A 17644-nucleotide genomic window follows, 5' to 3' on the forward strand; every position below is an offset into this window, starting at 1 on the left:
GGACTTTGCACCCAAGACTGTGTGGTAGATAGAGCTCCCTCTCCCCTCTCCCCTCCCCTCTCCCCTCTCCCCTCTTTCCACGGTCTCCCTCTGATGCCGAGCCGAAGCTGGACGGTACTGCTGCCGTCTCAGCTCACTGCAACCTCCCTGCCCGATTCTCCTGCCTCAGCCTGCCGAGTGCCTGCGACTGCAGGTGCGCGCCGCCACGCCTGACTGGTTTTCGTATTTTTTTGGTGGAGACGGGGTTTCGATGTGTCGGCTGGGCTGGTCTCCAGCTCCTAACCGCGAGTGATCCGCCAGCCTCGGCCTCCCGAGGTGCCGGGATTGCAGATGGAGTCTTGTTAACTCAGTGCTCAATGGCGCCCAGGCTGGAGTGCAGTGGCGTGATCTCGGCTCGCTACAACCACCTCCCAGCCGCCTGCCTTGGCCTCCCTAAGTGCCGAGATTGCAGCCTCTGACTGGCAGCCACCCCGTCTGGGAAGTGAGGAGCGTCTCCGCCTGACCGCCCATCGTCTGGGATGTGAGGAGCCCCTCTGCCTGGCTGCCCAGTCTGGAAAGTGAGGAGCGTCTCTGCCCGGCCACCATCCCATCTAGGAAGTGAGGAGCGCCTCTTCCCGGCCGCCATCACATCTGGGAAGTGAGGAGCGTCTCTGCCCGGCCGCCCATCGTCTGAGATGTGGGGAGCGCCTCTGCCCCGCCGCCCATCGTCTGAGATGTGGGGAGCACCTCTGCCCTGCCACCCCGTCCGGGATGTGAGGAGTGTCTCTGCCCGGCCGCCCTGTCTGAGAAGTGAGGAGACCCTCTGCCTGGCAACCGCCCCGTCTGAGAAGTGAGGAGCCCCTCCGCCCGGCAGCCACCCCGTCTGAGAAGTGAGGAGCGTCCTCCCTCCTCGTCCGGGAGGGAGGTGGGGGGGTCAGCCCCCCGCCCGGCCAGCCGCCCCGTCCGGGAGGTGAGGGGTGCCTCTGCCCGGCCGCCCCTACCGGGAAGTGAGGAGCCCCTCTGCCCGGCCAGCCGCCTCGTCCGGGAGGGAGGTGGGGGGGCTCAGCCCCCCGCCCGGCCAGCCGCCCCGTCCGGGAGGTGAGGGGCGCCTCTGCCCGGCCGCCCCTACCGGGAAGTGAGGAGCCCCTCTGCCCGGCCAGCCACCCCGTCCGGGAGGGAGGTGGGGGGATCAGCCCCCCGCCTGGCCAGCCGCCCCGTCCGGGAGGGAGGTGGGGGGATCAGCCCCCCGCCCGGCCAGCCGCCCTGTCCAGGAGGTGGGGGGGCGCCTCTGCCCGGCCGCCCCTACTGGGAAGTGAGGAGCCCCTCTGCCCGGCCAGCCGCTCTGTCTGGGAGGGAGGTGGGGGGGTCAGCCCCCGGCCCGGCCAGCCGCCCCGTCCGGGAGGGAGGTGGGGGGGTTAGCCCCCCGCCTGGCCAGCCGCCCCGTCCGGGAGGTGAGGGGCGCCTCTGCCCGGCCGCCCCTTCTGGGAAGTGAGGAGCCCCTCTGCCCGGCCAGCCGCTCTGTCCGGGAGGGAGGTGGGGGGGTCAGCCCCCCGCCCGGCCAGCCGCCCCGTCCAGGAGGGAGGTGGGGGGGGTCAGCCCCCCGCCCGGCCAGCCGCCCCGTCCGGGAGGGAGGTGGGGGGGTCAGCCCCCCGCCCGGCCAGCCGCCCCGTCCGGGAGGGAGGTGGGGGGATCAGCCCCCCGCCCGGCCAGCCGCCCTGTCCGGGAGGTGAGGGGCGCCTCTGCCCGGCCGTCCCTACCGGGAAGTGAGGAGCCCCTCTGCCCGGCCAGCCGCCCCGTCCGGGAGGGAGGTGGGGGGGGTCAGCCCCCCGCCGGGGAAGTGAGGGGCGCCTCTGCCCGGCCACCCCTACTGGGAAGTGAGGAGCTCCTCTGCCCGGCCACCACCCTATCTGGGAGGTGTACTCAACAGCTCATTGAGAACGGGCCATGAAGACAATGGCGGTTTTGTGGAATAGAAAGGGGGGAAAGGTGGGGAAAAGATTGAGAAATCAGATGGTTGCCGTGTCTGTGTAGAAAGAGGTAGACATGGGAGACTTTTCATTTTGTTCTGTACTAAGAAAAATTCTTCTGCCTTGGGATCCTGTTGATCTGTGACCTTACCCCCAACCCTGTGCTCTCTGAAACATGTGCTGTATCCACTCAGGGTTGAATGGATTAAGGGCGGTGCAAGATGTGCTTTGTTAAACAGATGCTTGAAGGCAGCATGTTCGTTAAGAGTCATCACCACTCCCTAATCTCAAGTACCCAGGGACACAAACACTGCGGAAGGCCGCAGGGTCCTCTGCCTAGGAAAACCAGAGAACTTTGTTCACTTGTTTATCTGCTGACCTTCCCTCCACTATTGTCCTGTGACCCTGCCAAATCCCCCTCTGCGAGAAACACCCAAGAATGATCAATAAAAAAGAAAAAATAAAAAAATAAAAAATACGTGTGGAACAGACAAAAACCAAACTCAGCCTGGAACCTAGCTGAGCCAACCTGTAGCATGAAGTAAAACTACTCAGCCAATCCCATTCTAGATCAGCCAAACCACAGAAAACTGTAATGTGAGAATAAAATACTTATTGTAAGCTAAAAAAAAAAAAAAAAAATGTGTACAATCAAGTTCCTTTTTTTTTTTTTTTTTTTTGAGACGGAGTCTTGCACTGTCGCCTGGGCTGGAGTGGAATGTCACTATCTCAGCTCACTGCAACCTCCGCATCCTGGGTTCAAGCGATTCTCTAGCCTCAGCCTCCCATGTAGCTGGATTACAGGCATGTGCTACCACATCCAGCTAATTTTTGTATTTTTAGTAGAGATGGGGTTTCACCATGTTGGCAAGGCTGATCTTGAACTGCTGACCTCAGATGATCCTCCCGCCTCAGCCTTCCAAAGTGCTGGGATTGAGAATTTGAGATAATAGGGGAAATTTAGACATGCATTTAAAAATTATTATGAATTCTGTTAGATATCACAGTGGAATTATGATTACATTAAAGTCAAAAGTCCTATCTGGGCCGGGCGCGGTAGATCACGCCCATAATCTCAGCACTTTGGGAGGCTGAGGCGGGTAGATCACTTGAGGTCTGAAGTTCGAGACCAGCCTGGCCAACATGGTGAAACCCCATCTGTACTAAAAATACAAAAATTAGCCAGGCGCGGTGGCACACGTCTGTAATCCCTGCTTCTTGGGAGGCTGAGGCAGGAGAATCACTTGAACCTGGCAGGCAGAGGCTGCAGTGAGCAGAGATCACACCACTGCACTCCAGCCTGGGTGACAGACTGAGACTCCATCTCAAAACAAACAAACAAATAAACAAACAAAACAAAAATTTTTTTCATGGGAAGCAAATACAAATAAAAAATTGCAATAGAATGGGTTAAGATATTTATAAGGTACTACAGAAATAAAAAATGTATCAAGGCCGGGCGTGGTGGCTCATGCCTAGTAATCTCAACATTTTGGGAGGCCGAGGTGGGTGGATCACTTCAGGTCAGGAGTTTGAGACCAGCCTGGCCAAGATGGTGAAACCTCGTCTCTACTAAAAATACAAAAATTGGCCGGGCACAGTGGCTCACGACTGTAATCCCAGCACTTTGGGAGGCTGAGGCAGGCAGATCACTTGAGGTTGGGAGTTCGAGACCAGCCTGACCAACATGGAGAAACCCCGTCTCTAGTAAAAATACAAAATTAGCCGGGCGTGGTGGCACATGCCTGTAATCCCAGCTACTCGGGAGGCTGAAGCAGAAGAATCGCTTGAACCTAGGAGGCGGAGGTTGCGGTGAGAAGAGATAGCACCATTGCACTCAAGCCTGGGCAAAAAGAGTGAAACTCCGTCTCAAAACAAAAATAAAAACAAAAACAGAAAACAAACAACCCAAAAACAAAAAGAAAAATTAGCCGGGAGTGGTGGCAGGTGCCTGTAATCCCAGCTACTCAGGAGTCTGAGGCAGGAGAATCACCTGAACCTGGGAGGCGAAGGTTGCAGTGAGCCAAGATGGGGCTACTGCACTCCAGCCTGGGCAATAGAATGGGACTTAGTCTCAAAAACAAAAAACAAAACAAAACAAAAAAACAGAAAAAAGTATTGAACGGTTTGCTCTATAGGGGAGGAAAAGTGGAGCAAATAAGTCTCAAAGAAGATGGTACAGACATACAGACATTTGGTATCTTTCCCTGAGAAGAATATTCCATGTTTAAGTCCTCCTTCAACCTTCATAAAAAATGCCTAATGCCTCTTTAACAACATGTTTTAGAATAACAATTTTCAAACTCTTCTTACTCCAGTCCATCCTGGCCTGTTTGTAATTTCTCCCAAACATTTCTTATTTTATCATTTCTCCATGCCTTTACACATTCCTTGTGTTTCTGGTTAACCTATTCTTCCTTCAGAAAGCACTCTTTATACCATCTCCCTGAGATTTCTTTGCCCCACTTTCCCTCCGCTATAGAGTACATCACTCCTATACGTTTGTATTTCTGCTATACTTTATAAATCTGTTATTATATTTTGCCACATTCTACTGCAATTTTTGCTTTTTTTTGAGACAGGGTCTTGCTCTGTCACCCAGGCTGGAGTGCAGTGGCGTGATCGTGGCTCGCTGCAACCTCCACCTCCCAGGCTCAGGCTATCCTCCCACCTTATCCTCCTGGGTAACTGGGTATTTCTACTAAAAATACAAAAATTGGCCAGGCGCAGTGGCTCACGCCTGTAATCCCAAGAGCTTTGGGAGGCTGAGGTACGAGGATCACCTGAGGTCGGGAGTTTGAGACCAGCCTGACCAACATGGAGAAATCCCATCTCTAGTAAAAATACATGATTAGCCGGGCATGGTGGCACATGCCTGTAATCCCAGCTACTCGGGAGGCTGAAGCAGGAGAACTGCTTGAACCCGGGAGCCAGAGGTTGCAGTGAGCCGAGATAGTGCCATTGCACTCCAGCGTGGGCAACAAGAGTGAAACTCCATCTCAAAAAAACAAAAAACAAAACAAAACAAAAAACAGGCATGCACCACCACACCCAGCTAATTTTTTGTATTTTTGGTAGAGAGGAGGTTTCACCATGTCGCCTAGGCTGCTCTCAAACTCCTGATCTCAAGCGATCCGGCCTCTTCTGCAATTTTTTGTTTCCTACGCAAAAATATGTTTGTTGTTTTCTGAGACAGGGTCTGGTCTGTTGCCCAGGCTGGAGTGCAGTGGTGCAATCTTGGCTCACTGCAACCTCTACCTCCCAGGTTCAAGCAATCCTCCACACCCCAGCCTCCAGAGGAGCTGGTACTACAGGCGCACACCACTATATCCAACTAATTTTTGTATTTTTTTTTTGTAGAGACGGGGTTTCACCATGTTGCCAAGGCTGGTCTCAAACTCCTGAGCACCAAGTGATCCGCCCCACTCGGCCTTCCGAAGTGCTGGGATTACAGTGTAAGCCACTGCACCCACCCCCAAATTTTAATTCTTACTTAAAAACACTACTAACCATGATGTTAATACTAAGTGAAATCTTGAGAGAAAATTAAGTGAGATGATTAAAAAAAGGTCATTTATACTCTGGAAATGCTACTACTTTTCATATATATATATTTCACATATAATTTAACATTTATAGTTGTGTTGTTATCTAAAAATTTAATGTAAATGAAGGATGAGAAACATTGAAACAAGACTTCATGTACATGTGAGGCTCATTTTGTCTCAAACTAAATGAACAATTTTTGGTTCACTTGGAGACTTACAACAATCTTCAAACAGAATGATTTTTCATCTAGAATCAACTAACATTCACTCCAGTTCCATTTCTATTTATTTTCAGATGTCTCCTTCTTATCTGTATGTACAACCGGCAAGCATAAAGTGCAGAAATCACAGCTTTTAGGATTTTACAAAGTTTTTGTAGAGAGGTACAGGGTCTTAGTGATTGCTAATTGACCCCAGCCTGCCTTGTAGTCACATACTTCGCTTGAAAGGCAAAATATTAGCCATAAAAACCAAGTAACATCTTGAAGTACTATAGATGTACCGTCCTATTGTTCTTTTACTCTTTTAAATACTAAATAATTGTATGCATTTTTCCATTATGAAATGAATAAAACCATATTTTAAAAAAGAAACAGAGAAAAAAATCAACCTATCACATTAACATAGCCACTACTAACATTACTTCAAGTAGGATTTGTCTTTTAAAATTTTGTTCAACACACCATAAACGTTTTTCCATATTAATACTGTTTTTGCAGACATCATTTAAATGGCTGAATAAGATTTTTTTATTGGCTTGGCCATGTTTACCTTTTTTTTTTTTTTTTTTTTGAGATGGAGTCTTGCTCTGTCGCCAGGCTGGAGTGCAGTGGCGTGATCTCAGCTCACTGCAACCTCTGCCTCCCAGGTTGAAGTGATTCCCTTGCCTCAGCCTCCCGAGTAGCTGGAATTACAGGCACGCACCACCATGCCGAGCTAATTTTTGTATTTTTAGTAGAGACGGGGTTTCACCACGTTGGCCAGGCTGGTCTTGAACTTCTGATCTTGTGATCTGCCTGCCTCAGCCTCCCAAAGTGCTGGGATTACAGGCGTGAGCCGCCGCACCCAGCCGTATCTCTATTTTAAATAGTTAGGTTGTTTTAAACTATTATAAAGTTGTTATAATTAACATTTATGCAGTTTTTTTTTTTCCTGTAATTTGGATTTCTTTTCCTTTTTCCCTGTAATTTGGATTTCTTTTCCTCAAAGTTTTAAACATTTAACATTTACAAGGCTAAATATACAACTCCAGGCGCAGTGGCTCATGCCTGTAATCCCAGCACTTTGGGAGGCCGAGGTGGGCAGATTGCTTGAGCCTAGGAGTTTGAGACCAGCCTGGGCAACATGGAGAAACCCCATTTCTATCCTTGCCCCCTCCAAAAAAAAAAAAAAAATCAGTGGTCATGGTGGTGCATGCCTGTAGTTGTGAGGCTGAGGTGGGAGGACCGCTTGAGCCTTGGGAAATGGAGAACGCAGTGAGCTGAGATTGTACCACTGGACTCCAGCCTGGGCAACAGAGTGAGACTCTGTTGACACTTGAAAAAAAACAAACAAGTATATATACACCCAACTCCAAATTGCTTTCCAAGATGTATTAACACTGTATAAAAGTGTCACTGTACCTTCACCAATGAGTACTGATTTTATGCCTGCATTGTAATGGCTTTGTATTAACATGCAGTTTTTGGTTAGGATATTAAGTAAGACTAAGATGCTAATTAGTGCTGTTTAACTGTTAACCACTAGGTGGAGCTAAAATTATAACCATACTTTAATAGTGCCAATATTTCTCTCATAACACCATTCTTGAAATATTATAGGGAGTTTTCCATTTAGTGATAATACTGAATCCTAAGAGAGAACTTTAGATTAAATTTTAAATATAAAAGATGGAATGAGACGGCCGGGCGCTGTGGCTCACGCCTGTAATCCCAGCATTTTGGGAGGCCGAGGCAGGCGGATCACGAGGTCAGGAGATCGAGACCATCCTGGCTAACATGGTGAAACCCTGTCTCTACTGAAAATACAAAAAAATTAGCCAGGCGTGGTGGTGGGCACCTGTAGTCCCAGGTACTCGGGAGGCTGAGGCAGGAGAATGGCGTAAACCCAGGAGGTGGAGCTTGCAGTGAGCAGAGATCACGCCACTGCACTCCAGCCTGGGCCACACAGCCAGACTCCATCTCAAAAAAAAAAAAAAAAGTTTGAATGACACGGATTTAGGAAATTTGCACATGGAAGAAGCTATATTTTTCAAGATTTATGTTTCTATCTTTCTCATCTTATTTATTTATTTTTTTATTTTTTGAGATGGAGTCTTGCTCTGTTGCCCAGGCTGGAGTGCAGTGGCGTGATCTTGGATCACTGCAAGCTCCGCCTCCCAGGTTCACGCCATTCTCTTGCCTCAGCCTCCCAAGTAGTTGGGACTATAGGCACCCGCCATCATGCCCGGGTTAATTTTTTGTATTTTTAGTAGAGACGGGGTTTCACCGTGTTAGCCAGGATGGTTTCGATCTCCCCTGACCTTGTGATCCGCCCGCCTTGGCCTCCCAAAGTGCTGGGATTACAGGCGTGAGCCACCATGCCCCGGCCTCTCATCTTATTTTTTGAGACAGAGTCTTGCTCTGTTGCCCAGGCTGGAGTGCAGTGGCGCCATCTCGGCTCACTGCAACCTCTGCCTCCCAGATTCAAGGGATTCTCCTGCCTCAACCTCTGGAGTAGCTGGGATTACAGGCGCCTGCCACCACGCCTGGTTAATTTTTGTATTTTCAGTGGAGATGGTGTTTCACTATGTTGGCCAGGCTGGTCTTGAACTCCTGACCACAGGCGATCCGCCCCCCAACCCTCAGCCTCCCAAAGTGCTGGGATTACAGGCGTGAGCCACTGTGCCTGGCCTTATCTTTCTCATCTTGAATGAGAAATAAAATTGAGATAATATTTAGATGCAAATACCTCTCAAAGAAGCCAGTAATAAAGACAGCTGTGCTAGAGAAATAGTAACATCTTATATCTTATTTAGGTGATTTTTTTAAAGATTTTTTTTTTTTTTTTTTGAGACAGGGTCTCGCTTTGTAACCCAGGCTGGAGTGCAGTGGCATGATCTCAGCTCACTGCAGCCTCAACCTCCTGGGCTCAAGCGATCCTCTCACCTAAACCTCCCTAGTCGCTGGGACTATAGGTGTCTGCCACCACACTTGGCCAAGTTTTGTATTTTTTGTAGAGGCAGGGTTTTGCCATGTTGCCCAGGCTGGTCTTGAACTCCTGAGCTCAAGCGATCTGCTTGCCTCCGCCTCCCAAGTGCTGGGATTACAGGCATGAGCCACAACACCTGGTTTAAAAGATATTTTTTACTTTAATAAGGCATTCTATTTTTATCACAGGAACTATAGGAAATAGAGGAAAAATCTACAGGCCTATGGTCCAGAAACAATGACAACTTTAGGAAGATCATTAGGTAAGTATTAAATGCGATAACCGACGGACCTAAGACTACATCAGCTGTTGGGAATTTAAGACTCAAGAGTTCTGGAATGTATCTCTGAATCCTGGATACAATTGATAATCGACCACTGTTTTATTTATTTATTTATTTATTTTGAGACAGGATCTTGCCCTGTTGCCCAGGCTAGAGTGCAGTGGTGCAGCCATGGCTTACTGAAGCCTCAACCTTCTAGGCTCAATCCATCTTCCCACCTCTGCCTCCCAAGTAGCTGGGACCACAGGAGTGAGCCACCACACTCAGCTAATTTTTAAATATTTGTAGAGATAGGGTCTCCCTGTGTTGCCCAGGCTGGTCTCGAACTCCTGAGCTCAGACGATCTTCCCGCCTTGGCTTCCCAAAGTGCTGGGAGGCCTAAGCCCAGCCTAATCTACCACTTCTTGCAACAAATGCCTTTCTTCTCTTTACCTCTCAAAATCTTCTGTCCATTGCCCTTTCCCTAATACACACACACACACACCTTAGTATCCTGAAGGATGGAAATTTGGGGATTCTAGTTCTATTTTCCAATATATCTGACAAGAATAATTCAGAAAAAGTAAAGATGTGCATCTAGAAATAACATTTTTTCAGCCTGACTTTTCACCTGTGTGGAACTGATTTTACCTTCTGTCCCTTAGTAATCCTCTACCAATCTGTACAGCTCCAGGCCAAGGATGTATGAGTAAGGTAAATATTCCTGATCCTTTGTCCCTGGCTCTCTCAGGCAATTAATGCAGCTCTCTTTCTTCACTAGTTAAGTCTTTCTCCAACCTCCTTAGGTAGAGCAAGCTAAGAACACAGAAGTGAGGAAAATGGAGCCATATCTGCTACTCTCAAATTCAGCTGACTGTCTTCACGCACCCATATCTTTTCTCTAGCAATTACTACTTAATTATATTCCCTTGATTTCTGGAGCTCATTAATGATAAGGTTCATCAGTGAATCAGTAACTTTAAAGAAAAATCTGCTGCCATAACTAGAATTCAGGAAATGTGGTATTGTGAAAGAAATCTAATGTGACCTCTGCCAACATGAAAATATATTTATAAAACGCTTCTGACAAAAGCTAATTCGAAAACAATGATTTTTCCTTCTATTACTTATACCTTTTGTTCTAAGAGTGCCCTCCGGAGGGAGACCCTCTGTTCAAGCTCGCGAAGCTCTCGATCATGTTGTGCCTCAGCTTGCATCTTGATTTTGCTCTGATATGCATTCAACAGCTCCAGTTCCTGCTGCAGCTGCATCTTCAAAACCTGGCACTCTGCTTCCTGTGCTTCATCCAAACGCAGCTGAGACAGAGAGAGAGAGAGAAAAAAAAAAGATATATCCTAATGTTAGCTATCAATTCATGACCTATGGAAAGGAGGAGGAGTGTTAGAAGACAGACTACTCAATTTTTCTCTCTTGTATCTTGGAGTAAACATCTCTGAAAAAGAAACGCAGAATAACCAATAATATCGGTATGAAGATAAAGCTATCATAAGCTATTTGGAAGATGCCTGAATAACCATATTTTTCTTAAGAAAAACCTAGAATCCCCTCTCCCTCTCCCTCTCCCCCTCCCTCTCCCTCTCCCCACGGTCTCCCTCTCCCTCTCTTTCCACGGTCTCCCTCTGATGCCGAGCCGAAGCTGGACTGTACTGCTGCCATCTCGGCTCACTGCAACCTCCTTGCCTGATTCTCCTGCCTCAGCCTGCTGAGTGCCTGCGATTGCAGGCGTGCGCCGCCACGCCTGACTGGTTTTCGTATTTTTTTGGTGGAGACGGGGTTTTGCTGTGTTGGCCGGGCTGGTCTCCAACTCCTAACCGCGAGTGATCCGCCAGCCTCCGCCTCCCGAGGTGCCGGGATTGCAGACGGAGTCTCGTTCACTCAGTGCTCAATGGTGCCCAGGCTGGAGTGCAGTGGCGTGATCTCAGCTCGCTACAACCTCCACCTCCCAGCCGCCTGCCTTGGCCTCCCAAAGTGTCGAGATTGCAGCCTCTGCCCGGCCGCCACCCCGTCTGGGAAGTGAGGAGCGTCTCTGCCTGGCCGCCCATCGTCTGGGATGTGAGGAGCCCCTCTGCCTGGCTGCCCAGTCTGGAAAGTGAGGAACGTCTCTGCCCAGCCGCCATCCCATCTAGGAAGTGAGGAGCGCCTCTTCCCGGCCGCCATCCCATCTAGGAAGTGAGGAGCGTCTCTGCCCGGCCACCCATCGTCTGAGATGTGGGGAGTGCCTCTGCCCTGCCGCCCCGTCTGGGATGTGAGGAGCGCCTCTGCCCGGCCGCGACCCCGTCTGGGAGGTGAGGAGCGTCTCTGCCTGGCAACCGCCCTGTCTGAGAAGTGAGGAGCCCCTCCGCCCGGCAGCCGCCCCGTCTGAGAAGTGAGGAGCCCCTCCGCCCGGCAGCCACCCCGTCTGGGAAGTGAGGAGCGTCTCCGCCCGGCAGCCACCCCGTCCGGGAGGGAGGTGGGGGGGTTAGCCCCCCGCCTGGCCACCCGCCCCGTCTGGGAGGGAGGTGGGGGGGTCAGCCCCCTGCCCGGCCAGCCGCCCCGTCCGGGAGGTGAGGGGCGCCTCTGCCCGGCCGCCCCTACTGGGAAGTGAGGAGCCCCTCTGCCCGGCCACCACCCTGTCTGGGAGGTGTACCCAACAGCTCATTGAGAACGGGCCATGATGACCATGGCGGTTTTGTGGAATAGAAAGGGGGGAAAGGTGGGGAAAAGATTGAGAAATCGGATGGTTGCCATGTCTGTGTAGAAAGAAGTAGACATGGGAGACTTTTCATTTTGTTCTGTACTAAGAAAAATTCTTCTGCCTTGGGATCCTGTTGATCTGTGACCTTACCCCCAACCCTGTGCTCTCTGAAACATGTGCTGTGTCCACTCAGGGTTAAATGGATTAAGGGCGGTGCAAGATGTGCTTTGTTAAACAGATGCTTGAAGGCAGCATGCTCCTTAAGAGTCATCACCACTCCCTAATCTCGAGTACCCAGGGACACAAACACTGGGAAGGCCGCAGGGTCCTCTGCCTAGGAAAACCAGAGACCTTTGTTCACTTGTTTATCTGCTGACCTTCCCTCCACTATTGTCCTATGACCCTGCCAAATCTCCCTCTGCGAGAAACACCCAAGAATGATCAAAAAAAAAAAAAAACAAACAAAAAAGAAAAACCTAGAATCTCATTAGATCTCTGAATCTCTTCCTCTCTAGTGGAAATAACTATAGAACAAAGACCAGCAAACTATAGTCTACAAGCAAAGTATGGGCAGGCGCCTGTTTTGTTGTTATTTTTTACAGCCCATGAGCTAAGAGTGGTGTTTTCATTTTGAAAGGGTTACATATTGCCGGGCGCGGTGGCTCACGCCTGTAATCCCAGCACTTTGGGAGGCTGAGGCGGGCGGATCACAAGGTCAGGAGGTTGAGACCATCCTGGCTAACACGGTGAAACCCCATCTCCACTAAAAATACAAAAAATTAGCTGGGCTTGGTGGCATGCGCCTGTAGTCTCAGCTATTCGGGAGGCTGAGGCAGGAGAATGGTGTGAACCCGGGAGGCGGAGCTTGCAGTGAGCCAAGATCGTGCCACTGCACTCCAGCCTGGGTGACAGAGCGAGACTCCGTCTCAAAAAAAAAAAAAAAGAAAAAGAAAGGGTTACGTCTTAAGCAGTTATATAAGTACCCACATAATAGCCTTAGTTTTGCCTCCTGCCTAAAAAGTCTTATCTGGCCCTGTTTTTTTTTTTCTGAGACGGAGTCTCGTTTTGTTGCCCAGGCTGGAGTGCAATGGCGCAATCTCGGCTCACTGCAACCTCTGCCCCCCGGGTTCAGGTGATTCTCCCGCCTCCGCCTCCAGAGTAGCTGGGATTATGGGCGCCCACCACCACGCCTGGCTAATTTTTGTATTTTTAGTAGAGACGAGGTTTCGCCATGTTGGGCAGGCTGCTCTCGAATTCTTGACCTCAGGTGATCCACCCGCCTAGGCTTTCCAAAGTGCTTGGATTACAGGCGTGAGCCACTGCGCACAGCCTTATCTGGCCCTTTAAAAAAAAGTTTACAAAGCTCTTATATAGAAAATATTTTGCGCCTGTAATCTCAGCTACTTGGGAGGCCAAGGACGGACAATCCCTTGAACCCGGGAGGTGGAGGTTGCAGTGAGCTGAGATCGCACTACTGCAATCCAGCCTGGGCCACAGGGCAAAATTCCATCTAAAAAAAAAAAATAAATAAATAAAAAATTTGTAGCCGGGTGTGGTGGCTCATGCCTGTAATCCCAGCACTTTGGGAGGCCGAGGCGGGCGGATCACGAGGTCAGGAGATCGAGACCATCCTGGCTAACATGGTGAAACCCCGTCTCTACTAAAAATACAAAAAAAAAAAAATTAGCCAGGCATAGTGGCAGGCGCCTGTAGTCCCAGCTACTTGGGAGGCTGAGGCAGGAGAATGGCGTGAACCCGGGAGGCGGAGCTTGCAGTGAGCCGAGATCGCGCCACTGGACTCCAGCCTGGGTGACAGAGTGAGACTCTGTCTCAAAAAAAAAAAAAAAAAAAAAAAAAATTTGTATTTGTACTCAAACACAACCATTTTTATTCCCATTACAATCATACCTTTTGCTCACTGCTTCCCAAAGCTGCTATTCTAATCTCAATAAGGTGTTAGGATCTGTGCTGGCAGGGAGCCTATTTAGAACCTCATGTCTAAATGTATCAATGAGAATTCTACATGCATCATGACATTTTCAAGCAATGTTGAGAACAGGAAGAAAATGAACCACCACCACATTTCCCAAGTTTCAGGAGAGCTATCATTTCCAACTAGTACTTTAATTGCTGTGATTTCATTCAGGTGGTGGAAGAAAAGGGGCACTAAATTTGTTTTGCCCAAAAAAAAGCAAACTCACGGCTTGTGTGGAGAGCATTTCATTAATGCTGTGATCATACTGCTCAGCCAAGATAGCTAATTTCCGGGTCTGTTCCTCCTTGAGCCGTTTCAGAACAGCTTTGTGCTCACTCTTTGGTGTAGTCTCCAGCAGGTGATTTCTTAATGCTTTGTACTGTCTGGTTTGGATTTTGCAGGTATCCTGAAACTGCTTTTTTATTTGGAGTTCTTTAGACTGGGAAGAAAAAAAAATACATTTATGTAAGTTGTAACGAAAGGCATTTGGTATGTGGTATGCTTACATACATGAAAATAAAGGCTACTAGGAAAAAAATGAGAGGAAAGCCAAGCAGGTCAGATCATCAGGTTGCAGGTACTTTTTGCACTTGGCTATTTGGCCAAACCGCTGATTGAATTTTATGCAGTTTTACAACAAAAAACCTCATTTAAAACATTAGGGCATAAACAGCCCCATTTATGATAGGACTTGTAACAATATCTGTTGTTTCACTAATAAAGTTAGTGACCTGAGTAGATATTAAAATTAGCTTTGATTACTATGCATATTCATGACAGAGAATTACATTTTTTCTTTTTCTTTTTCTTTTTTGAGATGGAGTCTCACTCTGTTACCCAGGCTGGAGTGCAGTGGTGCAACCATTGCTTACTGTAGCCTCAACCTCCTATGCTCAAGCAATCCTCCCACCTCAGCCTCCTGAGTAGCTGGGACCGCAAGTGTGCGCCACTATGTTCAGCTAATTTTTTTTTTTTTTTGAATCTCGCTCTGTCACCCAGGCTGGAGTCCAATGGCGCAATCTTGGCTCACTGCAACCGCCGCCTCCCTGAGTTCAACCGATTCTCCTGTCTCAGCCTCCCGAATAGCTGGGATTACAGGCATGTGCCACCATGCCCAGCTAATTTTTGTATTTTTAGTAGAGACGGGGTTTCACCATGTTGGCCAGGATGGTCTCGCACTCTTCACTTCAAGTGATCTGCCTGCCTTGGCTTCCTAAGTGCTGGGATTACAGGCGTGAACCACTGCACCTGGCCAATTTTTGTATTTTTTGTAGAGACAGGGTTTCACTGTGTTACCTAGGCTGGTGTCAAATTCCTGGGCTCAAGCAATCCACCTGCCTTGGCCTCCTGAAGTGCTGGGATTACTGGTGTCAGCCACCATACCCAGCTCCTGGATATTTTTGTTGTTGTTGTTAGTGATGGAGTTTCCCTATGTTGCCCAGGCTGGTTCCAAACTCCTGGCCTCAAGCGATCCTCCCACCTCAGCCCCTAAAAGTACAGTAATTATAGGCATGAGCCACTGTACCTGGCTTAGAAAATTAAATTTTTTCTCATGAATTAAGCATAATAGAGTTATTGTGGCTCATGCCTGTAATCCCAGTACTTTGGGAGGCCAAGGCAGGATTGTTTATAGGCCAGGAGTTCCAGACTAGCCTGAGCCAACATAGTGAGACCCCATTTCTACAAAGCAATTTTTAAAATTAGCCAGGCATAATGATGTTCACCTGTAGTCCTAGCTGCTAGGGAGGCTGAGGCAGAAGGATCACTTGAGCCCAGGAGTTCAAGGCTGCGGTGAACCATGATTGCATCATTGGACTCTAGGCTGAACAATAGAGTGAGACACTGGTCTCTTAAAAAAAAAAAAAAAAAGATATAAAAGCACTTTATTGGTGAGACAATATCTTATCAGATCTAGAGATAGAAAATAAAGCACATTTATTCTGTTCGTTTTAGAAACACTTTGCTGCAATTTCTTTCTTTTTTTTTTTTTGAGACAGAGTCTCATTCTGTTGCTCAGGCCGGAGTGCAGTGGTGTGATCTCAGCTCACTGCAGCCTCCATCTCCTGGGTTCAATCGATTTTCCTGCCTCAGCCTCCTGAGTAGTGGGGATTACAGGCTTGCACCACCACGCCCAGCCAATTTTTGTATTTTTAGTAGAGACAGGGTTTCACCATGTCAGCCAGGCTTGTCTTGAACTCCTGACCTCAGGCAAACCGCCCACCTTGGCCTCCCAAAGTGCTGGGATTACAGGCATAAGCCACTGTGCCTTGCCCCCAATTTCTTTTCATGACACTCTCAACTCTAACTATACAGTTTATGTACCAAATGTGAGGCTGACTTGGAAATCTCTATTAGGAATTATTAATATTGTTATTACAATGGTCTTTTCCTTAAGAGAATAAACTAGGTAGAGATATACTTCGCAATGGTTTACTCTTTAACACAAGCAAAAACTTAAAAGTCAGTCAAGTTAACAAATCTTGGCCAGGCGTGGTGGCTCACGCCTGCAATCCCAGCACTTTGGGAGGCTGAGGTGGCCAGATCATTTGAGGTCAGGAGTTTGAGACCAGCCTGGCCAACATGGTGAAACTCTGTCTCTACTAAAAATACAAAAATTAGCCCGGTGTGGTGGCATGTGCCTGTAATCCCAGCTACTCAAGAGGCTGAGGCACAAGAATTGCTTGAACCCGGGAGGTGGAGGCTGCAGTGAGCTAAGATTGCACCACTGCACTCCAGCCTGGGCAACAGAGTGAGACTCTGTCTCAAAAACACACACACACACACACAAAACAAACAAACAAACAAAATAACAAAACTAATCTTTCAAAGGTTAAACAAAACTTCTGTGGTAACGGAGGAGACAATCCTCTTCGTGGGGTAACAGACATGAACTACAGTATATAAACATTTCTGAGATGAAAATATTTAAGTTTAGAGACAGAAGATCTTTGGCTTTAGTGTTTGCTTAATCAGTAGGTTGGGTATTCTATGAACTCAGGTTTTAAAAAGCTTCAATAAGATGAGATCTGTTTCTGTAAGGTGTACCAGTTGATCCTACAAGTGAGAACACATTCATTTACTGCACTGAGGCAGAACCTATTGTTGAAATTATTTTATCTTAATATAAATACTGCCAGGTATTGGTTGGTTGATTCATCATGCAACAAATGGATACGTAACCAAATTTACACACTTGTCTAAGAGAAAGTACTCCCCTCAATACTACAACATTAAATATGCCTTTCTGTATTTTTCACCATCTGAGGCACTAGACCCTAGTAATATGTCTTTATTTTGTGAGGGGTCAAGAAATGTCTAGCTAGTAAGAGAAACTCTTAGTTTAGCTATGGTTAGTAGCACTGTTTTTATTTTTGAGACAGTCTCACTCTGTTGTCCAGGCTCTGGAGTACAGTGCCATGATCATGGCTCACTGCATCCCTGACCTCCCAGGCTCAAGTAATCCTCCTACCTCAGCCTCCCAAGTAGCTGGGATTACAGGTGTGAGCTACCACCACACCTGGCTTTTGAATCTTTTTCTTTTCTTTTTTTGAGACAGGGTCTCACTGTCACCCAGGCTGGAGTGCAGTGGCATGATCATGGCTCAACCACAGCCTCAACCTCCTGGGGTTCAAGTGATCCTCTTGCCTCTCAGCCACCTGAGTAGCTGGGACCACCACAGGCATGTCATCATGCCCAGCCTCTTTTTTTTTTCCCTGAGAAAGAGTCTTGCTCTGTCACCAGGCTGGAGTGCAGTGGCGCTACCTCAGCTCACTGCAACCTCCGACTCCCTGGTTCAAGTGATTCTCTTGCCTCAGCCTCCTGCGTAGCTGGGACTACAGGTGCATGCCACCACACCCAGCTAATTGTTTAATTTTTAGTAGAGATGGGGTTTCACCCTGTTAGCCAGATGGTCTCAATCTCCTGACCTCGTGATCTGCCCACGTCAACCTCCCAAAGTGCTGGGATTGCAGGCGTGAGCCACTGTGCCTGTCTTTTTTTTTTTTTTTTTTAAAGAGATGAGATCTCCCT

The 17644-nt window shown here is 48.3% G+C and overlaps 1 protein-coding gene across 5 annotated transcripts in view; it reads right to left on the reverse strand.

Annotated features, from left to right (window-relative positions):
* TAOK1 (TAO kinase 1) overlaps window positions 1–17644 on the reverse strand; it is a 164518-nt gene that overhangs the window by 10162 nt on the left and 136712 nt on the right. For all 5 annotated transcript variants that reach the window (XM_008965146.4, XM_034942166.3, XM_055101577.2 and 2 more), the window contains 2 exons: window positions 13842–14054; window positions 10079–10261 (listed from right to left, as the gene is read on the reverse strand). In XM_008965146.4, coding sequence (XP_008963394.1) covers window positions 10079–10261; window positions 13842–14054 — 396 coding nt within the window. The remainder of the gene's footprint in view (window positions 1–10078; window positions 10262–13841; window positions 14055–17644) is intronic.

The sequence above is a fragment of the Pan paniscus genome, chromosome 19 (genome assembly GCF_029289425.2).
Source record: "Pan paniscus chromosome 19, NHGRI_mPanPan1-v2.0_pri, whole genome shotgun sequence".
Classification (NCBI taxonomy): Eukaryota; Metazoa; Chordata; class Mammalia; order Primates; family Hominidae; genus Pan; species Pan paniscus.